Source organism: Antechinus flavipes, chromosome 6, assembly GCF_016432865.1.
Source record: "Antechinus flavipes isolate AdamAnt ecotype Samford, QLD, Australia chromosome 6, AdamAnt_v2, whole genome shotgun sequence".
NCBI classification, from domain to species: domain Eukaryota; kingdom Metazoa; phylum Chordata; class Mammalia; order Dasyuromorphia; family Dasyuridae; genus Antechinus; species Antechinus flavipes.
Genome location: NC_067403.1, coordinates 153,049,871 through 153,077,721, shown reverse-complemented (window position 1 = coordinate 153,077,721; position 27,851 = coordinate 153,049,871). Strand labels below are relative to the sequence as shown.

Genomic DNA, 27,851 nt, shown 5'->3' with positions numbered 1-27,851 from the left:
CCAGTGATTCTGTTTATTTATTTATATATATATATATATATATATATATATATATTAAGTAATTTTAATTTCTTCTTGAAATTAAAAAAAATTGACTTTTTCTTCACATTTGTCCTTGTTGGGGATGAAATTTGAAAGCTAGAATTACAAAAGCATAGATCTGAAATAACATTTCAAGATGGAAGGTAAATGGGGTAAGTTTCTCAAATTATCAATTGACTCAGAGACACTGAATTTCCATTGGTTGCCTTGTGAGTTCACAGGTACAAATCTATTATTATTATTTGTTGGTAGGTCTATTCTAATAATAACTAACTTTTACATCATGCTTTGGAGATTGTAAGGTGCTTTACAGATTATTATCTCATTTGAGTCTAAAAATAAACTTAGGAGATAAATGTTATTATTATCCCCATTTTATAGTTGACAAAACTAAGCCCAACAGAGGTTAAGTGACTTGTCTAAGATCTCATGAATGTCTTAGGTTAGATTTGAACTTGGATCTTGCAGATTCCAGGACTAGCTCCCTGGAACTATTATGTCATTTAGCTGCCTTTTTGTAATTAGTCTTCACATGAAAAGCTCAATTAGTCTTAATCAACTACTCAAATCATGATAGATTACTTCATCAATGTTACCGCTCCTTCTATCAGTGCATATGTCCTTCTTTTTTTTCCTCTGAGGCAATTGGGATTAAGTGACTTGCCTAGGGTGTCAGGAAGTGTCTGAAACCAGTTTTGAACTCAAGTTCTCCTGACTTCAGGGCTGGTGCCCTATCCACTGCACCACCTAGCCTCTTGTCCATGGCTGCCTATAAATCCTACATATGGTTTCCATTCAACATAATAATTTAATAAATTAAATATAAGAAGGCAAGGCCTACCTCTTGGCCTTGAGTGGATACCAATAGGGCAAACAGGATGCTCATGAGTGACTGTGCTTTCCTCTCTACATAATTAGCCTGCCTTCTTTTCTGCTTATGCATGGCTTGATAATATCTTGTATACCACTTCTCCTATTTATTTCTTCACTGGTGGCCTACCAAAGCCTATTACCACCCACTATGCATCTTGCTATTGACAGTCTTTTTTTTTTTGGTTCCCATAAAGACTGTGGCACTGCAGCTTCATAACCATATAACATCATTAGATGGATTTTGGCATAAAAAATAAGGGTTTGTTTCAGAGGAAAGTGTGCTAGTGCCATAAAAAAAAAAAAATTACTGGATAATTTTCTAAATCTTCCTGCTATTCAATATTGACTTCTGTTCATTGTCTACCTGAAGTGTTTGTTCAAGTTTTGCCTACTAATGGAACAACTCTTTGAGCTGTCCATCTATCTACTTGGCAGTGCCTAAACAATTGGCATTCTTTGTCCATTTGATTTATCCCATGCAGATTAATTTGGCTGAGTCTTTTTGGTTGATAATAGAAGTCATTTAGGAGGCTTTGCATTTACATAATTTGATGAAATCAACATAATGTTATGCACAAACAGGATGAAATACAGTTAAGATAATTTAAAATGTATATTTGTGAAATTACCAAGAAGCAAATTATAAGAAAGATGGTAATAATCTTTGTTTTACTTTTGTCATCATTAGTAATACATTTTTACCTGAAAAAAAAGATTTTTAGTCACACTAGAAAAAACATCAATTATGTCTTATATACTGATGAGGATGAATGATCTAGTAGTAAATGCAATTTTTAAAAATTATACTAATTAGTATTTATTGTATCATCTTGTTTTTTTTTAATTACCTGCATTATTTAATAGTAAAAATACTAAGAAAATCAAAAGTTTTATCTCATGTACAGAAAGCTAGTTTTTCCTTTTCTATAAGGTTCACTTGTTATAGTTTCTTTTATTTTCTTCAAAGTATTTAAGACATTTTCTTTAGCTTTTCCTTCTCCTTCTTCCCTTCATTTTTTTTCCTTCTCTAGATTTAATGTTAATTCTCTTGTATGATCAGTTCAGATTATTTTATATGTGTCTCAAAAGTTTTGTTTGTATTGGAGCCATATCTGAATAAATTAATTTACTTCAGCAATATTGTTATTTGGTGATGTGCATGCTATGTATCCTTCAAGATCTAACTCTTATTTTAACTTCCCTATAAAGCCTTCCCCCAAAATACTGTTTTTTAAAAAAAACTTTTCTGGTGTTTTAAGATGATATCTATATTCCACAGTGATATTTTATCAAGAGAGAAATATATGTAAGGTTGTACAACATAAAACTATATTTTTACAAATACAAGGAAATTGGATAATTGAGGAACAGCAGTTAGAAGAACCAGGTTTAGGAAATTATATTTGAACTGAGCTTTGAAAGAAAGATTAGGAATTCTTAAGAGAAAGAGTGAAAGAAAACAAAACAAAACATTTCAGACACAGGGAATTTCTATAGAGATGGAAGATGGAAAGAGGAACAATTTAAATCCCAAACAAAATCACTTGCCCATGGAAACATGGTCACTAAATGTTGAAGATGGGATTTGAACCAGAGTTCTCTGATTGCAAATTCACTGTTTTTTTTTTCTATTATTTTAAAGAAAATTAAAATGTATGTATGTTGTATTAAAATTAAATAAATCAAGAAAAAAGAACGGACATATTACATACAAGGGTAGTTGATAGATGTTGCTAACTCTAGTGCTTAAAGATACAGCTTCTGCTACTTCATACTCTCTTCCTTACCAATGAGAAGTAGCTACAATAGTCTTGCCAATTAATCAACTGAGAGGAGCGAGTACATTGTTCAGTTACTGGTGGCAGTCTTGCTACTTATATGGAGCCAGTTCTTTTCTTATATCAGGGCTTTTGCCCTCTAAGTCAGCCAGTGATGGCCTTGGGGTCAAAAGCTAGAATATATGGTGTAGAATCAGAGGTGTGTTTGTAGTTAACAACTAGTTTTTTGAAAATGCATTATGCAGTTTTAAGTTTAATCTGCCTCATTCACATGTTTCCCACCACTTTCTTAAGTCTGGGGAATCAATGGGACAATTACAAGAATAAGTCCCACATCGATTTGTTCAGTATTTATCATGGGGGGAAGGAGTAGATTTAGCAATTGTAATTTATTTTTTGGAGGTGGGAGCTAGACAGACTTGCCCAGGGTCACATCTAAGAAGTATTAAGTATCCAGGGCTAAGTTTGAACTCAGGTTCCCCTGACTCTGGGGCCATTGCTTTATCCACTGCACTATCTATCTAGCTGCCCCATTACTGTAGACAGTTCCAGTGGGTTCCATCACACCCTTGGCTAAAACATCTTCAAATTTTAAAGCAACAAAATGCAAAATGTCTGTCTTTATATAGTTTAAGTTCCCTAATTCCCATAGTTTTACTTCATACTCTCAAAATCACTCAAATGTCTAATATTCAGCAATTCACTGTTGATGGTTATGGACTTATTGATACCATCAGAAAATTTTTAAAAAAACAAGTAAAAGTAAACTTCAACCAGCAGACTGCAATGACATATTTCTTCTGGCTCTTCCCTTTAGCACCCCACACTTCTTATTATCTTTCTAAGAAAAAGGGAAATGAAAAGAATGAGCAGGCTCAAAAGTACTAATAGCTTCCTGAGCAAGTGTTCTAAGGAAACGAATAGAGAAACAAACTGTGGGCTGGGATTCTATTTGATTCACCTTCAGCAGCTACAAGTATCACCCATAGCTTGACTTGGTCATTCTCCATGTAAACTGGCTGCCTCTAGTCCATTCCCATCTGGTCTGTACCAGATGGCTACTCAAGGACAGCCCAGCCTACATAAAATGGCTCCATAAAGAAATCTCATTTCATGCTTAGTATTTTCCTATTAGTCACAAAGCCATCATGCCTATCTTCTCTTCCCTGCTACAGAAATTGTTCTAACTCCAAATGCCTTCTTTCTCTTCTTCTTTCTTCTCTTTTTCATCACTTAAAAAAAAAAGAAAAGAAAAAAGAACTCTGTGTAGAAGTCTCTCCAAGGGCAAAAGAAATGGAAACCTAAGAACTATGAGAAATATATGCCTGTACACATTTCCTGGCTTATTTGAATCTCTTTACAATCCCTTTTTTTAGCCTCATCTTCCCAGGTGGTCTTGGAACTGAGTTACACCAAGGTTTGCTAAGATGCCAAAAATATTATTTATAGGGGGAATAATTATGTAGTTGGTGCCACAAAAAAAATTGGAAAAAAAATATGATTCTGTTCCACAGATTTTAAAAGGGAATATTTTAAGGAGAATAAGAAAGACCAAAAAAAGTGTTTATATAAAATATAAATATTCATATATTGTACTTCTTCTCTTCCCCCTCAGCTCCAATTACACATTTGATTCTTCCATAACTAGTTATCTTACAAAAAGCCAGCATAATTAGGGAGGGACGATCAGGATCCATTACCATTTCCCTGCTGGCATTGTGAATTGTATGTCCCATAGAGACCTCATATTGAATGTATCCAAAATAAAATTCTTTGTGTGTGTGTGTGTGTGTCTCTATCTCTGTGTCTCTGTCTCTCTGTCTTTGGGTATGTGTATGTGTAAACTCATCTCTGATTTCTCAGTTTCTGCCCTTTCAGGTTTATAAGCTCTGATTCATCCTTTATTCTTCATCCCCCTCCCCACAAACAGTTGTTTCCATGTCTTTTTTATTCTTGCCTCCACATTCTGTCTCATATATCCCACTGCTCTCTATTCACATGGCCTCAACTCTTGAAAAGTTGCCTTTGAAAGAATCATGATGGTATAGAGAACAGGGACTAGCAAGGATTCAAACCTGGCTTCTAACCTATACTGGCTGCATGGCTCTTGGAAAGTCACTTCCTATTTTGATGTCTCAGGCAACCTTTCAAAAGTTTTAAGTTGCTGATTTGTAAGAGCTCTTTAGACTGAAGAAAGAAGGTCAGACCAAAATAAAGCAAAAAACAAATAAATGACAAATGACCTTAACAACTGAAAAACATAAAAGCACTGTGACATTTTTGTTAATAATATGGAAGTATTCATTATGTTCTGAGGAAAAATCATAGACCTGGAGTTGTAAGGTATTTCAGAGTTCATCCATCATTTTATATGTGAAGACAACTGAGACTCAGAAAAGTAAATTGGCTTATCTAAAGTCACACAGGGTATGGGTGCTAAAGGTAGTATTTGAACCCATTTGCTTTGATTTGGAAGACAGTTCTCACTATCATGCTGCCTCTAGATTTTTGTTTTTTCCACAGATGCGAAATAATTATCATATTTTTATCATATCATATATATATAAATCATGACATGATTTGTCATATCATAAAATATGATAATATTTTATCATATTGGAAATACTGGTATTCCCAGGCTCTTGGATTCATGATTCTGCACTGTTTCCATCAAGGTCCAAGGAGAGATGATGGTCAAGGAAATGGTGGTGTTTTGACTTGCCCATCACCTGCTACTTTATGTTTTCTCCTCAAGTTACCCTGTTTCTTCATCTAGATTAGCCCATCTGACTTGTCAACGGCCATCAAGTTTATAGTTGGCAAAGATAGCTGGTCCATTTTCCACAGGAACCACTTTTCCAGATGACAGAATAGTTTCAGAGTGGAAGGGGATTGGTGCTATCAACTATAAGTAGCTCTTGTGCTTATTTGCCTATTACTAATAATTCAGTAATTGTTATTGGTTGTCATAAGAAAGATGGAACTCCCTATCTCCACAATGAGCTTGCTTTCAGGGACTGATCTGGAAACATCTAGGAGTTTGGGGGAAATTTCAATTCTCAAGTCTCTTGGACTCAAGTTTTTGAGCTGTCTCTATTACAGTTTGAAGGCAAGTGGTAATCAGGGTCATAGTGATACATCTTTCCTTCTGTCTCTCTCAAAGTACTTTAAAGTACTCTGCTGCTTCACTAGGTGGCTTGCTTTTTCATTGGGGAGAATTTATTCATGTAAATAACTCTCTGTGTTTGGGTGATCACACACACACATGTGCACATAATACATATATGTGTATACGTGAGTGTATATATGCATACATACAATACATATCCATGTACATATGTATATATTTATGGACTTCTACACAGCATATGAAATATTATTATGTATAATTGTCTAGTTAAATCTTCTTTAAGACTCTTCATTTGAAATATGATATGACTATTTTTCACTTAATGGAATAAGCATGATTCACCATAATCAGGTTATAAAGCAGATTATGTTAGTTGAATTTTATTTGTCATTGACTTTGACTAAAAAATCATGAATGTATAATAAAATATATTTAAGGGGAAATGTGGTTCATATATACAATGCTTACTTACAATACAATACACCCTTAAGAATGAAAATGCCTTTTCTAGTTCTATGTACAGTTGTACAGTTTGTTTACATGTGCATACATACATACATGTGAATGAGATGCATAATTATAGACATGGTACATGTGCAGACTTGTAAAAACAGATTAAATTCTTCCAAAAGGAAAAAAAGATAGGAGTAAATATAGTTATGCATTTAGCCTATCTGTACATCCAAAAAGAGAGGGCAGATACATGCAGAAACACCCACTATTTCACAATTAATCAGTAAATAAGTACTTATTAAATAACTGCTTTCTGCCAGACAATCTGCTAAGCCACGATGATAGCAAAAAACAGTCCCTTCTCTCTGGAAGCTTACAATCTAATGGGAAAAATAACATGCAAATAACTGTGTAAAAACAATATACGCTTATACATAGATAGATGTATTCATATAGACACACATATATACATAGATACACACCTATATATACTACATGTGTATAGACACACACACACACACATATATATATATACACAAATATATATAAATATAAACATATATCCTCTCTCTCTATATATATACATATATATGTATATATACATACACACATATATACACATACATATAGAGAGATAAACATATGCACACTCATACACACACATATATATATACAAATCTATGCATGTACATATAAATTTACAATTAATTTTATATATAAATATATATGCACATATATTAACATATACATATATAATGCATGTTTAGTGATCAACAGAGGAGAAGTACTAAAATTTAGGATGATAAAGTATAGAAAGTCTGCTTTCTTAAAAATTATGTATCATAAAGATTTTGAGATTAGGAATACATATAGCAAACTTAAGTTCCCAGCAAACCTCTTTTCAGCAGAGAAGCAAGTATTTCTTAAGTAAACTTTTTTTCCTCATTTTTAAATCCCATTGCTTTATAATCAGTTTCTCAACATTGTTACAGCCATCCTCTACAGGGTTAATTGAAGTTTAATTTTTTTTTATCCCATTAGTAAGGAAGTTGCTTTAAAAATGGGAGTAACAAAATGACTATTTTTCTAGATAGCTGCCAAATTCTCTTAGATCTTTGGAGAAGATGTAATTAAAAATCTATACCCACAACCCCGCCTCCCCAAGTGACCATATTTATTTGGTGAGGCAATTAATCACTATTATGTATATTATTTATGCACAATGTATGGCCATTTCAGGTTATGATTGACCTGATTTATATCCCATGAGCTGTCATCTAAACTTACTCATGGTTATTACATGCATTTGTCTGTAACCTGAGAGAGGAAGAAGTTGTAAAGATTTTTTAGAAAATATTTTATATTACAACAGACATATCATTTTCAATGTAGCACTATTCTCATTTTGCAAGAACAGTATGATCTCAATTTTTGTTTCATTAGAACAAAAGAAAGTCTCATTGTAGGGATCAAGCAATATGTATCATAAATAAATATGCATTTCTCTATATTATTACTTCATGGATGCCCATCAATTGGAGAATGGTTGGGTAAATTGTGGTATATGAATGTTATGGAATATTATTGTTCTGTAAGAAATAACCAGCTGGATGAATACAGAGAGGTTTGGAGAGACTTACATGAACTGATGCTAGGTTAAATGAGCAGAACCAGGAGATCATTATATACCTCAACAACGATACTGTATGAGGATGTTTTCTGATGGAAGTGGATATCTTCAACACAGAGAAGATCTAACTCCATTTCAGTTGATCAGTGATAGAGAGAAGCAGCTACACTCAAAGAAAGAACACTGGGAAATGAATGTAAACTGCTTGCATTTTTGTTTTTCTTCCCAGGTTATTTTTATCTTCAGAATCCAACTCTTCCTGTACAACAAGAGAACTGTTCGGTTCTACACACATATATTGTATCTAGGAAATACTGTGACATATTTAACATGTAAAAGACTACTTGCCATCTGGGGGAGGGGGTGGAGGGAGGGTGGGGAAAAGTCGGAACAGAAATGCGTGCAAGGGCTAATGTAAAAAATTATCCAGGCATAGGTTATAAAAAATTATAATTATTTTTAAAAAAGAAAAGAAAAAAAATATGCTCTTACTTTGGTAGCTCCTCTTTAAACATAAAAAAGTAAAATTTGCTAAATTTGATTATATGATTGGGTAAAGAAATACCTTGATTTCAGAGATTCCTAATCTTCACTCTACCATCTATCTTAATCAAAAACAAAGACATAATTCAGATGATGTTTATATATATATATGCATTTGAAAGATTTCATTTGTTGTTCTTTGGTTAGTTGATTGAACCTTTTACTAAACTGGTATAGGGAAATCCTGGTGAGGAAACATTATCACGGAAAAACAGTACCTGCTCTGTAGCTTGTCATCTGAGACAGCTGGTGTGTGTGAAAGGCAAAATTAAATTTAGATTTTCCTGGCTCCATGGACAACTCTCTACAAGGCAATGTTTCCTTTTTTGCTTGAGTTTGAATATGTGTGTATATGTGTGTGTGTATAAACCAGATTTTTCTCTTATTTGTGTTCCCTAAATTTTTTTTTAGACAATTAACAAATACTCTTTAATTGTTAGAGAAGATGTAATTAAAATATGGCCAGAGTTGATCACATTTATGTGGTTGGTTTACTAAGCAAAGACTTGATAAAAAATAGATTTTCTTCAAGAGATAAGGATGTATGTGTATGTGCATGTGTACTCATGTGTGTATGTATATATGCGTATCTATGTATGTGTGTGTGTTCCAAGATTCTTTTTCCCCCCTCTTTTCTACTTTTTTATTATGTTTAAAACTTGGTGTTATTTTTTTTTAATTTGAGAGGAGAAAAAGGTGGAGTAACTATCTTCAAAACTAAGATGCTTGTTTCAAGAATGATATATATTTAATCATGATGGATCATGTTGGTCATTTTTAGAGAATAATATGTGATATGATAATTTCATAATTGATTCTTTTCTTTTTTGTTTGTTTCTGACAGTTACCCTGCTGTATGTGAATTCTTACAGCACAATAACTTGTTATCTATACTTCGAGCCCATGAAGCCCAAGATGCAGGGTAAGTGATTTCTGGGACTTTAAGAAATGGCCTTTGACCCTTTTTCCCTTCTTTTTGAGGCTGGAGGATTGGGAGTGTGGATTTGGATCATTGTCAATATCAGACATTTTTGTTGTGATTAGCTTTGCCAAACAGTTTATTACTATTATAAAAAGCACAGCATTTTAGAAGAGTGAAGGAGGCTTGCCTTGAGGAATAATGATTTTCCCAAAAGTCTTAGTGCAGTTTGATCTTTTAATAGCTTAAAACTACACCAAAAATTTTGGTATACCCTGTTAGTATGTAAAGATTATATAAAAACAGAAGCTGTCAAAGCCTCTATTTAAATATAATGATAATTAATTGACATTTATTTATATAATCTTTTTAAAGTTTACAAAATGCTTCCCATATGTTGTCTCATTTAAACCTCACAAACACTGTGAAGTAAGTTCTGTAAGTCTTATCACTCCTACAAAAGAAACTGAAGCCCAGTAAAAAGTTAAATGGATTATTCAGGGTCACACAGCTAGTTCCTATCTAATGGACCTTCAGACCCAGAGGCACTCTGTCCAATAAGGCACAATGCCTCACAAACCATACTATTTACTAATCCCTAATATCTTCCTGCCCCGTTCTGTCCTATTTCATGTTTGCATCAACCTATTCTTTCTTTATTAGGAAGAGTTACTATTCTTGTACCCCATCTCAATTCTTTGGTTTTTTTTTCCCCCTTCTTTTTCTATGGTACAGCTTGAGTGTCTTTTCCTAAATGATACAACAGCTATCATTCCTCCCTCTTAGAATTTTTCTGTGTGAATTTGATAACAGGAAAACTTGTATTCTCTTTATATACATATCAATGCATACACTTATACATATATACATATAAGAATATACACACAGATTTACCTATAATATACCATACATATGTTCTATCTATACAAATAACTATATATACATATATATTTATATTTATACATCTATTTGGGTACATATTATATATATATATATGTGTAAATTTATACATATATACATGCATGCATAAATACACACATACACATATTGCTCATAAGCATCTTGAGGGCAGGAAAAAGGTTGTTTTTCATCTTGTGTATTTATTGTTTTTTATATAGTATGCACTGAATAAGTGTTGGATTTATTTTTCCATTTGTGTCCCTAACACTTAGCTCAGTACTTGGACATAATAAGCACTCAATTAATGTTGTATTCATTCTTTTTTTTTAGTCAAATGCAAAGATAAGAGATAATATTTCCCAACTAAAATACATATTTGTACATAGAATTGAACAAATACCATGTTGAACATTCAAATAACTTGTATAACCCAGAAGTCTGAGAACCATGAAGGTAATGAATGACTTTCCAAAGCTTCCTACTTTTGCCTTGGTGGAATAGTAATATAACTAGGTATCAGTGGTCTGAGATAGCCTGACGTCTATGATCAATCAGCATGCATTTATTAGATATTTATTAGGACTTCCGGTTAAGATGGCGGAGAGGAGGCTCACAGTTGCATAAGCTCCGCGCTTTCTCTCACTATCCACTTCATTACAAGCCTCTGAATCAATGCTTGACTGAAAAAAACCCACAAATAGTTACCAAGAGAAGCCATCCTTGAGATCCGCCAAGAAAGGTCTGTCTTTACTGGAGGGCTGGGGCGGTTTTAGATCGGGCGCAGGCGGCGGGCAGCGGCAGTGAGAGCACAGGAGCAGACTGGAGAGGGGGTGGGGAGTGATCGCAGCTGTCTCTGCGGGGAGAGCTTCGCTACAGGTTTGGAACCTGCAGCAAGTCAACAGCCCAGCAGAGAAGCTAAAAACACCGGGGCTGAAGAACACAACCGCAAACAGCTGGAGTCTCTCAGGACCTGGCCGCCCCCCTCTTCCCCCCCCTCAGTGACTCAGCACGCTTTGGGATCTCAGAGCGCAGGCGCAGCACAGTCCTGCTAGTGCCTCACTGCTGCCACCTGCAGTCTGTAGAGGAAGCTCGATAACACACCCAGCCCCCCCCCAAAGAAAGACTCCAGTTTTTTCTGTTTTTCTTTGGTAGTTTGTCTCTGATTAATAGACAGAATGAGCAAGAAGCTGAAGAGGACTTTAACCCTAGACAGCTTCTACACAGATAGAGAGCAGACTCTAAATCCTGAGGAGACTAAAAACAGGCAGTCCCCAGGTGATTCCCCAAAGGAGGAGATCGTCTGTTCCTCAGCACAGATGAACCTCATAGAAGTGATTAAAAAGGCTCTCACAAGGGAGCTAGAAGAAAAATGGGGAAAGCAGAGTGAGGCTTGGCAAAAGGAGAAGGAAGCTTGGGAAAAGGAGAGGGAGGCTTGGCAAAAGAGCCTGGAGAAGTCAGTTAAAGAGAGAGTGGATAAAGAAGTAAAATCCTTGAAAAATAGGATTAGTGAACTGGAAAACAAAATTGGCGAAATGGAAAAAAATTCCACAGAACAAAAGAACTCAATTGGACAATTAGAGAAAGATTTTAAAAAAGTGAGTGAAGAGAATACTTCACTGAAAATCAGAATTGAACAAGTGGAATTGAATGACTCGAGGAGACAAGAAGAATCAGTCAAGCAAATCCAAAAAAATCAAACAATGGAGAAAAATGTGAAATACCTTCTGGGGAAGACAACAGACCTGGAAAACAGATCCAGGAGAGACAATCTGAGAATCATTGGACTCCCAGAAAAACATGATGAAAAAAAGAGCCTGGACACTGTCTTCCAGGAAATTATCAAAGAGAACTGCCGAGAAGTCATAGGAACAGAGGAAAAAATAAACATTGAAAGGATTCATCGATCACCCACTGAAAGGGATCCTAAAATCAAAACACCAAGGAATATAGTGGCCAAATGCCAGAACCCTCAGATGAAAGAAAAAATATTGCAAGCGGCTAGAAAAACCCAATTCAAGTATCAAGGAGCCACAATAAGGATCACCCAGGATCTGGCAGCATCCACATTAAAAGATCGAAGGGCCTGGAATATGATATTCCGAAAGGCTAAGGAACTTGGTATGCAACCAAAAATAACTTACCCAGCGAGAATGAGCATCTTTTTCCAGGGAAGAAGATGGACATTCAACGAAGTAAGCGAATTTCATCTATTTCTGATGAAAAAACCAGAACTTAACAAAAAGTTTGATCTACAAATATAGAACTCAAGAGAAATCTAAAAAGGTAAAGATTAATCTTGGGAACTATATTTTGACTATATAGATGCATAAAGAATACATGTATACCTTGTTCTAGAAATTGATGTGGAAAGGACATTGTACCAGAAAAAGGGTAAAGTGGGGGTAGTACATCTCATGAAGAGGCATAGGAAACCTATTATATCTGAGAGAAAGAATGGAGGGGGATGAATATAGTGGGTATCTTACTGCCTTCAGAATTGGCTTTAAGTGAAAAATCTTAAGACATATTCAATCTATGGTGAAACTTCTCCCATCTCATTGAAAAGTGAGAAGGGAAAAGTGGAAAGGGAAGGAATAAGCTAAGCGGAAGGGAATACGGGAACTGGGAGGGAAAGGGGTAAGATAGGGGGAGGAACTCTAAGGCGGGGGGAGGGACACTAAAAAGGGAGGGCTGTGAGAAACAAGGGGTGCTCACAAGCTTAATACTTGGAAGGGGGGGAAAGGGGAAAGAAGGGAAGAAAGCATAAACCGGGGTTAACAAGATGGCAAGTAATACAGAATTGGTCATTCTAACCATAAATGTGAACGGGGTAAACTCCCCCATAAAGAGGAAGCGGTTAGCAGAATGGATTAAAAGCCAGAATCCTACAATATGTTGTTTACAGGAAACACACCTGAAGCGGGGAGATACATGCAGGTTAAAGGTAAAAGGTTGGAGCAAAATCTACTATGCTTCAGGTGAAGTCAAAAAAGCAGGGGTAGCCATCCTGATCTCAGATCAAGCTAAAGCAAAAATTGACCTAATTAAAAGAGATAAGGAAGGACACTATATCTTACTAAAGGGTAGCATGGATAATGAAGCACTATCTATATTAAACATATATGCACCAAGTGGGGTAGCATCTAAATTCTTAAAAGAGAAACTAAGAGAGCTGCAAGAAGAAATAGATAGTAAAACTATAATAGTGGGAGATCGTAACCTTGCACTCTCAGAATTAGATAAATCAAACCAGAAAATAAATAAGAAAGAAGTCAAAGAGGTAAACAGAATACTAGAAAAGCTAGATATGATAGATCTCTGGAGAAAATGTAATGGAGACAGAAAGGAATACACTTTCTTTTCAGCAGTTCATGGAACCTATACAAAAATTGACCATATATTAGGACATAAAAACCTCAAACTCAAATGTAGTAAGGCAGAAATAGTAAATGCATCCTTTTCAGACCACGATGCAATGAAAATTACATTCAACAAAAAAGCAGGGGGAAGTAGACCAAAAAATAATTGGAAACTAAATAATCTCATACTAAAGAATGATTGGGTAAAACAGCAAATCATAGACATAATTAATAACTTCACCCAAGAAAACGATAATAATGAGACATCATACCAAAATGTATGGGATGCAGCCAAAGCGGTAATAAGGGGAAATTTCATATCTCTAGAGGCCTATTTGTATAAAATAGAGAAAGAGAAGGTCAATGAATTGGGTTTGCAATTAAAAATGCTAGAAAAGGAACAAATTAAAAACCCCCAGTCAAACACTAAACTTGAAATTCTAAAAGTAAAAGGTGAGATCAATAAAATTGAAAGTAAAAAAACTATTGAATTGATTAATAAAACTAAGAGTTGGTTCTATGAAAAAACCAACAAAATAGACAAACCCTTAGTAAATCTGATTAAAAAAAGGAAAGAGGAAAATCAAATTGTTAGTCTTAAAAATGAAAAGGGAGAACTCACCACTAACGAAGAGGAAATTAGAGCAATAATTAGGAGTTACTTTGCCCAACTTTATGCCAATAAATTCGACAACTTAAATGAAATAGAAAAATACCTCCAAAAACACAGCTTGCCCAAACTAACAGAGGAAGAAGTAAATATCCTAAACAGTCCCATCTCAGAAAAAGAAATAGAACAAACTATCAATCAACTCCCTAAGAAAAAATCCCCAGGACCAGATGGATTTACATGTGAATTCTACCAAACATTTAAAGAACAATTAATTCCAATGTTATATAAACTATTTGAAAAAATAGGGATTGAAGGAGTCCTACCAAACTCCTTTTATGACACAGATATGGTACTGATACCTAAACCAGGTAGGCTGAAAACAGAGAAAGAAAATTATAGACCAATCTCCCTAATGAATATTGATGCTAAAATCTTAAATAAAATATTAGCAAAAAGATTACAGAAAATTGTCACCAGGATAATACACTATGACCAAGTAGGATTTATACCAGGAATGCAGGGCTGGTTCAATATTAGGAAAACTATTAGCATAATTGACTATATCAATAACCAAACAAACAAAAACCACATGATCATCTCAATAGATGCAGAAAAAGCATTTGATAAAATCCAACATCCATTCCTAATAAAAACACTTGAGAGCATAGGAATAAATGGACTTTTCCTTAAAATAGTCAGGAGCATATATTTAAAACCATCAGTAAGCATCATATGCAATGGGGAAAAACTGGAACCTTTCCCAGTAAGATCTGGAGTGAAGCAAGGTTGCCCACTATCACCATTATTATTTAATATCGTATTAGAAACACTAGCCTCGGCAATAAGAGTCGAGAAAGATATAAAAGGAATTAGAGTAGGCAATGAGGAAACCAAACTATCACTCTTTGCAGATGATATGATGGTATACCTAGAGAACCCCAGAGATTCTACCAAAAAGCTATTGGAAATAATTCATAATTTTAGCAAAGTAGCTGGCTACAAAATAAATCCCCATAAATCCTCAGCATTTTTATACATCACCAACAAAACCCAACAGCAAGAGATACAAAGAGAAATTCCATTCAGAATAACTGTTGATACCATAAAATATTTGGGAATCTATCTACCAAAGGAAAGTCAGGAATTATATGAGCAAAATTATAAAAAAGTCTCCACACAAATAAAGTCAGACTTAAATAATTGGAAAAATATTAAGTGCTCTTGGATTGGCCGAGCGAACATAATAAAGATGACAATACTCCCTAAACTAATCTATTTATTTAGTGCTATACCAATCAGACTTCCAAGAAAATATTTTATTGATCTAGAAAAAATAACAACAAAATTCATATGGAACAATAAAAAGTCGAGAATCTCAAGGGAACTAATGAAAAAAAAATCAAATGAAGGTGGCCTAGCTGTACCTGATCTAAAATTATATTATAAAGCAGCAGTCACCAAAACCATTTGGTATTGGCTAAGAAATAGATTAGTGGATCAGTGGAAAAGGCTAGGCTCACAAGACAGAATAGTTAATTATAGCAATCTAGTGTTTGACAAACCCAAAGCCCCTAACTTCTGGGAAAAGAATTCAATATTTGATAAAAACTGCTGGGATAATTGGAAATTAGTATGGCAGAAATTAGGCATGGACCCACACTTAACACCATATACCAAGATAAGATCAAAATGGGTCTATGACCTAGGCATAAAGAACGAGACTATAAATAAATTAGAGGAACATAGAATAGTTTATCTCTCAGACTTGTGGAGGAGAAAGAAATTTGTGACCAAAGATGAACTAGAGACCATTACTGATCACAGAATAGAAAATTTCGATTACATCAAATTAAAAAGCCTTTGTACAAATAAAACTAATGCAAACAAGATTAGAAGGGAAGCAACAAACTGGGAAAACATTTTCACAGTTAAAGGTTCTGATAAAGGCCTCATTTCCAAAATATATAGAGAACTGACTCAAATTTATAAGAAATCAAGCCATTCTCCAATTGATAAATGGTCAAAGGATATGAACAGACAATTTTCAGAGGATGAGATTGAAACTATTACCACTCATATGAAAGAGTGTTCCAAATCATTATTGATCAGAGAAATGCAAATTAAGACAACTCTGAGATACCACTACACACCTGTCAGATTGGCTAAGATGACAGGAAAAAATAATGATGAATGTTGGAGGGGATGCGGGAAAACTGGGACACTAATGCATTGTTGGTGGAGTTGTGAACGAATCCAACCATTCTGGAGAGCAATCTGGAATTATGCCCAAAAAATTATCAAAATGTGCATATCCTTTGATCCAGCAGTGTTTCTATTGGGCTTATATCCCAAAGAAATACTAAAGAAGGGAAAGGGACCTGTATGTGCCAAAATGTTTGTAGCAGCCCTGTTTGTAGTGGCTAGAAACTGGAAAATGAATGGATGCCCATCAATTGGAGAATGGCTGGGTAAATTGTGGTATATGAATGTTATGGAATATTATTGTTCTGTAAGAAATGACCAGCAGGATGAATACAGAGAGGCTTGGAGAGACCTTCATGAACTGATGCTAAGTGAAATGAGCAGAACCAGGAGATCATTATACACTTCGACAACAATATTGTATGAGGACATATTTTGATGGAAGTGGATTTCTTTGACAAAGAGACCTGAGTTTCAATTGATAAATGACGGACAAAAGCAGCTACACCCAAAGAAAGAACACTGGGAAACGAATGTGAACTATCTGCATTTTTGTTTTTCTTCCCGGATTATTTATACCTTCTGAATCCAATTCTCCCTACGCAACAAGAGAACTGTTCGGTTCTGCAAACATATATTGTATCTAGGATATACTGCAACATATCCAACATATAAAGGACTGCTTGCCATCTAGGGGAGGGGGTGGAGGGAGGGAGGGGAAAAAAATCGGAACAGAAATGAGTGTCAATATAATGTAATTATTAAATAAAAAACTTAAAAAAAAAAAAAAAAAAGATATTTATTACATGCCAGGCACTGTGATAGGGGCTTGGGAAGGGCAGAAAAACAAAAATGAAATAGCCTCTGCTCTCCAGAAGCTCAATGAAATCACATTCCAAGTTCTAATCACAATCAGGTCATTTCATTCAATAAGATATTGGGCACAAGTTGAAGGAAAGAACATGTGTCTTCCTGAAACTGAAGAATTAGTCTTGTTGCTGAGTTCTGATTGAGATTTTTTTCTTAATGGGCCATGTCATTCTGGCCAAGAAAATTATTACCTAGAGAGCATTTATTCTGAACATATCACTTCCCTGAAACAAAGTACCAGTGATTTGGTCATGGCAGAAGCTTGAGAGTGGACATGAAGAAGTCCTTTCCTATTATATTTATCATTAGCCCTTGACTAAGATACTAAGGAGGAAAAAAAAAAAAGCTTGTATTGGGAAGAAACATATGCATTCAAGAACCATTCTATTACAGAATATCTATTAAAGCTCAAAAGCCCAGCACCTGCATACCTTTTAGAAGTTGTGAGTCCCTCTGGCAGAAAGCCTGAATGAAATTAGTCTGATTATTGTGCCTGGGCCTTCCACATGTCTTTATGGAGGAGTTTGTCAAATTGGATCTTTTCAATTGAACAAGTATTGTTGAGTGCTACTAAGGGTGAAATTGAGTAGTTGATGCAATAGAGTCATTGCGATAACTTCAAGCAGTCTTTTTCCTTTTGAAACAGTTATTTACTGTCACAGCCTGTTTGTAAAATCATGGGCCTAAAAATGAGAAAAATTGTCTTACTCATGCAATATTTTGCTCATTCACAAACACAAGGTAAATGTTTTTATAGATATTTCCAAAGGACTAGAAAGAATTTCTTCTTGGATTGGCATCAGTTTCCTTAAGTTTAAAGCAATAATAGGAAGATATCTTGAAATTATATTGTATCTCATCTAATAAAATTTTGTTTGTACTAGATAATTCAGTAAAAATTAAGAACAGTTTGCCTGCCAAAAATAGTTAGCAGGAGATATCTAAGGGTAAATAAGATTTGGTTTGCAAGGCAATACTTTGCAGTAAATTTTCTAGGTTGATATTTCCAAAAGCTACTCCCCAGATAGTAGCAAAATATTTTTTTTCACCTCAGTGGAAGAAAGTTTATATCTACAACTTCTTTTGATTATTTGAAAAATAAAGGTTGTATCATTATTCTTGTCTTCAGGAAAGTAAAATGGCAACATCATTGATGTGTTTTCAAAAATTCCTCATTTCCAATTTCATTACAGATTGATTAAATATTATCCTATTACAAGAATTATTTTTTGATCATAGAAACCAGAAAGAATGAAAAGTAGATAGATATAAGCTGAAAATCTAAATTTGTGAATCTTGAACATGGTTAGATATTCTTTTGGGAGGCAAATTGCTATTCAGGGAAAGATTGTTTATGGACAAGGTTATTTCAGTAGTGCATCTGTAAATCTGGAGAATAACTAGCTTGGGCTAGTGATCTGACTTGATATTGCAATGTCAATAGTATCTGTGGCTTTTTGAAGAGAATATTATGTAAGAAGCCATGCTATATAAAGTGTGTCCTATGACTTCTAAAATATAGTAACCATAGGAAAATTCTTCCTCAGATTCTGAGATTAGAGTTTAACAGCCAACTTAAAAGAGAAGTTGTCATGTTGGAGTTTATAAATGGTCCTCATTTTACTAACAGTATTTGAATCATTTTCTGCTATCCATTGCCAAATCTATAATTTGGTATTGTTTCATTTTTTTTAAAACAGCCTTCTTTCTAACTTAGAATTTTGTTTTGTTTTGTTTTTAGGTATCGCATGTATAGGAAAAGCCAAACAACTGGCTTCCCTTCTCTTATTACAATCTTTTCAGCACCAAATTATCTAGATGTGTACAATAACAAAGGTGAGTCACTTAGATGCTCTTGAATCTTTAGGAGTACATACTACATTTAACTTTAGTCTTTGCTTTGTAAAGGTATATTAAGCTAACATATACTTGTATCTTGTTGCATCATAGTGTCTTTAATTAACCATGCTTTATTTTTCGGTAACTTAACTACTCATTGCACCCAGGACATTTCACAGGCCTCTGAAGTTACAGATCAAATATCAATCTAGATGCATTGCTAGAGGGAACTTTGTTATTGTGAGTTTGTAGTAACAATGAAATAATTTTTTTTAAAAAGTCATTGTTTTTTATTTCCTTTGTTTTCCCAATTGTATTTATTTAATCTGTACAATTATATATGTGTGTATATATATGCACATTGCAATGTATATGTGTGTTTGTGGACATACTTCATGTATGCATGTCATGCATGTTTGTGTACCATATACACATGTCTGTACATATTGTGTTGCCAAACATTTCTGTGCATATGCACAATAGAACATAGTACATGCCCATATGCAAACATGTGTAAATATAACGTACATGAATATATACAAAAGCAAAGCAGATACAGATGCAGATGAATATAGATATAGCTAATAATTATATATAGATATAACTTTATAAAGGGTATGGAGAGAGATATATAAATTAGATATATTAGTATACATGACAGTTACAGATACAAAGAAGGAGAGAGGGAAGAAGAAAGATAGAGACACTGAGATCTCATAAAAACACGAGAATCTACTTTGGCTATTCATAAATTAATAGAGAAGTAAAAAAAAAAAAAAAAAAAAAGATTGTTGTCCAGTCATTTTTCAATTATGCCCAACTCTTCATGACTCTATTTGAGGTTTTCTTGGTAGAGAAACTGGAATGATTTGACATTTCCTTCTCCAGTTCATTTTATAGATGAAGAACTGAGGCAAACAGGGTTACAGGAATACCAATAAGTCTGTGAATCTGGTGATTAAAGACAGTGGCTTGGGAGTCGGGAAGCACCAGGATCAAATCTTTCCCTTAACAATTAATGGCCTCTTGACTTTGCTTAACATGACAAGCATCTCCAAGGCCAGATGTTTGATTTCTGTTGACTGAGGATATTTCCTATTGGGAGCTTCCATCCCTTTCTCTGTAAGAACACAAGTTCCCTCTCGTCCTACTAGACTTTTTTTTTTTCTTTTGCCTAATCTTAACTATAATGTGTCTGTGTAGCATCAAGATTTGTTAGATGATACTTTGTAAAGCATTGACTTTAAGAATAGTGAGTAGACCTGTAATGTCTTTAGTATAGGAGATAGCTAGCTTGCTCACTGAATAGTGTGCTGGCCCTAAAGTCAGGAAGAATTGAACTCGGATCCAAGTCCAGACACTTAGTAGTGATGGGACCCTAGGAAAGTCACTTAAATTGTTTGTCTTAATCTACATGATAAAGAAACGGTGTACCACTCCAGTATTTTGCCAAAAAAACACAAACAAGCAAACAAACAAACAAACAAAAAAAAAAAAAACTCCTGGACAGTGTGGTCCATGGAGTTACAAAAAGTCAAATATAACTGAACAACAAGTGAAATGATGACAAGCTCTTTAGTATAGGGAACTTCCAGATGAAGAAATTCCCCATACCAGTTCAGGTTGGCCAGCAAGCTAGACTCTTAGAGAGTTGCCTATAATGCTGAGGAGTTAAATGACTTTACTTTTAAGAGATCTTTAACTAACTTAAAACTACTCATTTAAGGTCACATGGCCAAAGCCTGTCAAAAGCAAACTGATCCTATCTTCTTGGCTCAGCTGTCTCTCTCTCTAGACACTGTACTGATTAAAAATTATAAAGTTAACTTTTAGCACTTGAGAGCTTTCTGACAGTCATAATGATTGGGACTGTGATCCATGTTAACTATGGCCTTCCATGGCAGTGACTTTTAGTAGTTCTATAGTAGTAAAATAATATGATGTCATTTATATAGTGCTTTAAAGTTTGGAAAGTGATTTGCAAATATTACCACATTTTGGTTCTTATTACAATCTGGTAAGTACAATTATTATCTCAATTTTGAAGAAAAAGATATTGAGAAACACAGTGCTTAGGTGCTTGCCCAGGATCTTGGATAAGTGTTTGAAGTAGTAATTGAACTCAGATCTTCCCGATTCTAGCTACTATATCTTGTAGCTGAAGTTGGAGTCAAAAGAGCTGTATTCAAATTCCCAATCTGCCACTTAATTGTTATCTGATCAGCAGAAAGCTGGTAAATATTGAACTCTTTGAATTGACATGACATTTTAAAATTTTCATGTACATAATTAACACTTTCCTGTCACTTTCTTAAGTCTAGATAATTAAAACAATAAATCAAACTCTAATTTGTAACATGTTTACATTTTAAAGGTGTAAATGCTCACACTGAAGATTTATCAGATTGAGGGAACCAATGAAAGCCTATACCAGTATACCCCCTTTGAACTAGCACTTCTCTCTGACTCAGAATCTTCCTCTATATAATAAAAAAATTAAGTTTTAGATTTTAAAGAATCTTTCCTACTCTAATATGCTTTAATTCTCTATCCTCATTAGTTTCTGGGAGTTTTTTTAATGGTTGATTCCTTTGAAATCAATACAGAATTAACAAGAGGAAAAGGAAAGACATTTACAAATAGAAGCAGCTGTCATTGCGATTGTACATCAGCTGCTCTACAAACACAAGTCCAACAGCACATTAGGAACTGTCAGGACATTGTTCACTGTCATTTTCTAAAATATTTCTCTAATAAATGAAATAATAAATTTTGTTTTAAAGAATTTCAGCAGGTGCTTCCCTTGAGGAGGAAAGAAAAACAACTGTGCCTTTAGGTTACTTCAAATTGCCTTTGCATCCTATGTGAGAAATCTTACCATGTAAAGAAATTCCAGAACCTTATATAACAATAGTAATAGCTAATATTTACTCAGAACTTTGCAAAGCACTTAACATATATTGGCTCATTGGAGCCTTTCTTCAGCTCTTATGAGATAAATGCCACAGCATTTATAATCCCTATTTTACTGATGAGGGCACTGAGGATAACTTGCTCAGAGTCATACTACTAGTACATACAGGTCTAGTATTATGTTGAGTACACTTTCATCTCTTTATGTGTTGAACTTACGAGACTATACAAAGAGTCACCACTGCAGCTTTGAGGAGTAATTCTGAGGTTACTTATGTCTAAGTGGAAAATGGAATCCAAGTTACTGCCATGTGTGTTCATGATGTGAAGAGGATACTCCTGAGGAATCTCCCTCTTACCATTACCCCATATTTTGCTAGTTTTCCAGCCTTTTTTAAGGGAAAAGCCATTAGTGATGGCCAAGGTAGTTTCATGTTTTCTTGAATATTATTTCTTGTTATTATTATCAGTCTTGCTAACCTTATAATAAAAGATAGAAATACAGCTTTTTTTTTCCCTGTTTTGTAGAGAAGGAAAAGTCACAACAAAGCAACTTGGCTAGAAGGTTTATAACAAAGTTAGAGTCTTCCCAATATCATTCCCAATAAATCCAAATGATCTCTCAAGGTCCTTTTCAACTTTCTGATTTTGTGTTTTACCAAAGATCATTTTTGTTACTTTTTTTGTAATCACTGTCAAAGCTTTTATAACTCTGCCATAATAAAATATTTTTACAAGAGCAAAAGGTCCTTTTTAACCCAAAGCACTACACTTATTTTAAAATAAGAGAAAATCAGTTAAAAAAGTAAAAAAAAAAAAAAAGGATTTTTCCTCTTTGTCCAATAAGATGAAATGATTATATGTCAATCTAAGTTTAGAGACAGGATGGGTAGTTGATATAATTGTGAGAAAAAATGAGGTATCAAGTCTTGTTCTGCAACTTGAGGATCTGTGGTTCTGGCATTATATTCTCTTGCCATGTGGGTGAAGACACTTCTTTAAGGAAGGGAATAAAAGCATGGCAATTTTGAAATCTCTCCAAAAAACAAAAGAATTCTCTGGAGACAAAAAGACAAACTGATCAGAGAGAGAGGAGAGAAAGATGTTCATTTCAATGTGAGCATAATTTTAATAGGCTTTTGTGTAAAATCTCTGAAGCACTTTAAAACTATTATGCTAACATTGTGTACTGTATATGGGGGTGGAAGCCATTTATTCATTGCTAAAAGTAAGAGTTAGTATATTTGAATAAAATTAATGTTAACCAGAGTAAAGAAACAAGTCACAAAATTGCTTTGCCAGCAACTTCAAAGGAGAGCCAACAAGATGATAGCAGCAAAAAGTCTAAGCTTCAGAGAACACAGTGTGAGTCTTAGCAACATAGATGAATTTAAGAAAATGTGAAATTGAAAACATGGTAATCGTGATATAATATTATTTTTTCCTTACAGCTCTTGCAGAGCCCTTGGAAAAGTGGGGGAAATGTTAAATAGAGTTTTTTCCTTAGAATTTAACACCTAATGACAGCCATAATCAACACAATGATCAGCCCAATAGTTCCAACAGAGTATTCCAGGCAGATTATCTTTCCAAAACAGGCTCATCCTATGCATTCCCTTGTCTATTTCCCTACAAAATATGTTTCATATTTTAAACCTTGACCACTGAAAGATTCTACTAACTGGTCTGTTTGCTTCCATTCTCTCTTTACTCTCCCGCCCCTTTCTGCACAATAGTTGCTTTGATCTTCCTAAAACAATGTTTTTAATATGTTAATCCCTTAAATCATAGGTTGTAGGTTAACAAAATGGTAGAGCCAGAAGGAACTCCTATCAGTTCAACCCTCTTGTCTTACAAATGAAGAAGCCAAGACAATAATTAATTTTTCCAAGAAGCTACAAACTCTTCAGAAACTTTCAGTAGTTTGCTATTAACTATACAAAGAATCCAAAATCTTATATATAGCCTTACATTTATGAAACTTTCCAGTTTTATTTCTTTTCTTCCTTACATGAACTTTTCATACAAAAGAAAATAGTCTCCTTATTCCTTTGCTACAGCATATATTCCTGTTTCCACATATATAGCACTTTTCATTTTCTGTACTGTAATAATCTTATCTCCACAATAGACTGATATTTTTTTAAAGGCAGATCAAACATCATACATTCTATAAAGGATACAAGTAATAATTGTGTTTCTTGAAATTGATTGATCTGAAAATTAAAACCAAAGATGCATCTAGTAATGACTATAACTCTAAAGACATTTTCTCAATACATTTGGATTATTATTATTATTTTTTATTATTTAGGCATTGACCTCCTTCACCTCCATTATGTGCAAACTTCATAGAAAGTTTATGATATGTTTATAATATGTTGCCTGGTGAATTGCAGTACACTTGTGTTCTCTTTATAGCAGGAAACTTACTTGTGTCAGGGATTCCTTGGTTAATCTGATCAAGTCTAAGGACCCTGTCTCAGAAGAATGTTTTTAAATGCAAAAAGAAAATAGAATTGCAAAGAAAACCAATTATCTTGAAATGCAATTATCAAATATTAAAACACATATGCACACACACACAATTTCATAGGTCATACATTAAGAACTCCTTTCCTTTTGGGGCATTCCAGTGCTAGATCTTACCTTAGACCTCATTGAGAGTTGAATAGCTGTACTATTTTTTATGAAAAAGATAAATGGGAAAATTGAAGTTCCAGTGATTTATTAAATAATTATTCATTAATACATATTCTACTTCACTACTACTCACCAATCCAGAAGAAAAGAGAGCTGACTGAATTTGCATTTCCCTATGATAACCAGTTTTCCATAATGCAAGAGAATTAGCAAGATGGGGAGGCTGTTTATATAACATCAGAGGTTTTAATAAAATAATATATCTGTATATGGTTACAATTGTATTTATTTTACTAAATATCTACTATACTAGACTATGTGTAAATATATCTGTATGTGTTCATCTATACATATATTAAGAGAGAGAAATGAAAGTGTTGCAAAGAATTGATTTTTATATTAAGAATAAAGCCTATAAAACTTTAATACAATAGAAGATGAAAAATCAAGAGGGGCAGCATGGTTCAGTGGAAAAAATGCTGAATTTAGACTCAGAGAGAATATGGTTTAATTCCCAGCTCTACCACATACGAAGCCTGGTGATCTTTGAGAGTCATTTAATCTCAAATTCAAATAAGGAGGTTGGGCTACATGACCTTTAAGGCTTCTTTCAGCTATAAATGTCTGATTTTTACCTTATACCTATATTTTAGATAGATAAAGGAAAGGAAGAGTCAAACAAAGTCACCAAGAATTTATTAAATATTTAATATATACCAGGCACTGTGCTATGATTTGGGAATACAAAGAAAGGAGAGACAGACAAATAGATACTTAGGAAAGAGAAAATTGCAAACTCAGAGTTTGTGTGAATAAATTCTGAGATACAGACACTATAATATTAATATTCTCGTTTTACAGATGAGAAAACTGAGGGTCAGAAAGGTCAAGTGATTTGCCCATCATCTCACCATAGATACTTGAGATGGCATTAACATGCAGGACTTTCTTATACTGTGCTACATTGCCTCCAACAAATTAGTTGATTTTGTTCTTTCTTATTAAAAAAGAAAAAAAGAAAAAGAAAACATTGTGCTGTAGATTTTTTTAATGAGAAAATGATATGAAAATGCCAAATATAATTCTTTCATGTTTGTAGAAGCTTAGAGATTCTTGAAATTCTGATACTTTTTTTTTTCTTTTTTTTTTTTTTTATAACTTTTTATTGACAAAACATATGCATGGGGATTGATTCTTGCAAAAAACTTCTGTTCCAACTTTTCCCCTCCTTCCCTCCACCTCCTCCCCTAGATGGCAGGTAGTCTTATACATGTTAAATATGTTAAAGTATAAGTTAAATACAATATATGTATACATATTTATACAGTTATCTTGCTACACAAGAAAAATCAGATTTAGAAAGAAGGTAAAAATAAACTGGGAAGAAAAACAAAAATGCAAGCAAACAATAACAGAAAGAGTAAAAATGCTATGTTATGGTCCATACTCATTTCCCAGTGTTTTTTCTCTGGGTATAGCTGGTTCTGTTCATCACTGATCAATTGGAACTGATTTGGATCCTCTCATTGTTGAAGATAGCCACTTCCATCAGAATTGATCCTCATCAAATGAATCATTGTTGAAGTGTATAATGATCTTCTGGTTCTGCTCATTCACTTAGCATCAGTTCATTTAAGTCTCTTCAAGCATCTCTATATTCATCCTGCTGGTCATTTCTTACAGAACAATAATATTCCATAACACTCATATACCATAATTTACTCAGCCATTCTCCAATTGATGGGCATCCATTCAATTTCCATTTTCTAGCCACTATGAAAAGGGTTGCCACAAACATTTTTGCACATACAGGTCCCTTTCCATTCTGTAATATCTTTTTGGGATATAAGCCCAGTAGAAACACTGCTAGATCAAAGGGTATGCACAGTTTGATAATTTTTTGAGTATAGTACCAAATTGCTCTCCAGAATGGTTGGATACATTCACAACTCCACCAACAATGAATCAGTGTGACAATTTTCCCACATCCCCTCCAACATCTGTCATTATCTTTTCCTGTCATCTTACCCAGTCTGACAGGTATATATTGGTATCTCAGAGTTGCCTTAATTTGCATTTCTCTGATCAATAATGATTTGGAACCCCTTTTCATATGGGTAGAAATAATTTCAATTTCTTCATCTGAAAATTGTCTGTTCATATCCTTTGACCATTTTTCAATTGGAGAATGGCTTGATTTCTTATAAATTAGAGTCAATTCTCTATATATTTTGGAAATGAGGCCTTTATCAGAATCTTTTAGCTGTAAAAATGTTTTCCCAGTTTATTGCTTCCTTTCTAATCTTGTCCACATTAGTTTTGTTTGTACAAAAGCTTTTTAATTTAATATAATAAAAATTTTCTACTTTATGATCTTCTTTGGTCACAAATTCCTTCCTCCTCCACAGATCTGAGAGGTAATCTATCCTATGTTCTGTTAATTTATTTGTAATCTCATTCTTTATGCCTAGATCATGAACCCATATGGTGTTAAGTATGGGTCAGTGCCTAGTTTCTGCCATAATAATTTCCAATTTTCCCAGCAGTTTTTGTCAAATAGTAATTTTTACCCCAAAAGTTGGCATCTTTGGGCTTGTCAAACACAATCTAGCTATAGTTATTGACTATTTTGTCCTGTGAACCTAACCTATTCCACCTATAAACTAGTCTATTTCTTAGCCAATACTAAATGCTTTTGATGACTGCTGCTTTATAATATAGTTTTAGATCAGGTACAGCTAGGCTATCCTCATTTGATTTTCAAATTTTTCAAAAAATATTTATTCAATACCTACCACATCCATTCTGTGATGGTTCTCTCTCTTTCTTTCTTTCTTTCAGATGTTCTATCTTGTTAGCCTTTAGAATTTTTCCACGAAAGGCATTCAGAACTTGTTATTTTTTGCAATTATACACATGAGTGGGATCACTTTTTGGCAATAGTTTTATAGATTAGATGAAATTAAGCCATGGACTAGAGCTAATCCATAGACTAGACTTTTCTTCCACTGAAATTTTCTACCCTTCAATCAGACCAAATTGATCTTTATGGTGATTAGGTATTGCATGATTCAAAGTACCCCCAAGCACTTTTAATGTTCAAATCATTTTTTTGTTGTTGTTGTTGAGAGCATACTTAAATGT

General features: G+C 34.0%; 1 protein-coding gene across 2 annotated transcripts in view; it reads left to right on the top strand.

Annotated features, from left to right (window-relative positions):
- The window catches only part of PPP3CA (protein phosphatase 3 catalytic subunit alpha), a 365,964-nt gene that overhangs the window by 291,725 nt on the left and 46,388 nt on the right, over positions 1 to 27,851 (top strand). For both annotated transcript variants that reach the window (XM_051965901.1, XM_051965900.1), the window contains exons 7-8: positions 9,294 to 9,371; positions 19,054 to 19,148. In XM_051965901.1, the coding sequence (XP_051821861.1) occupies positions 9,294 to 9,371; positions 19,054 to 19,148 (173 nt within the window). The remainder of the gene's footprint in view (positions 1 to 9,293; positions 9,372 to 19,053; positions 19,149 to 27,851) is intronic.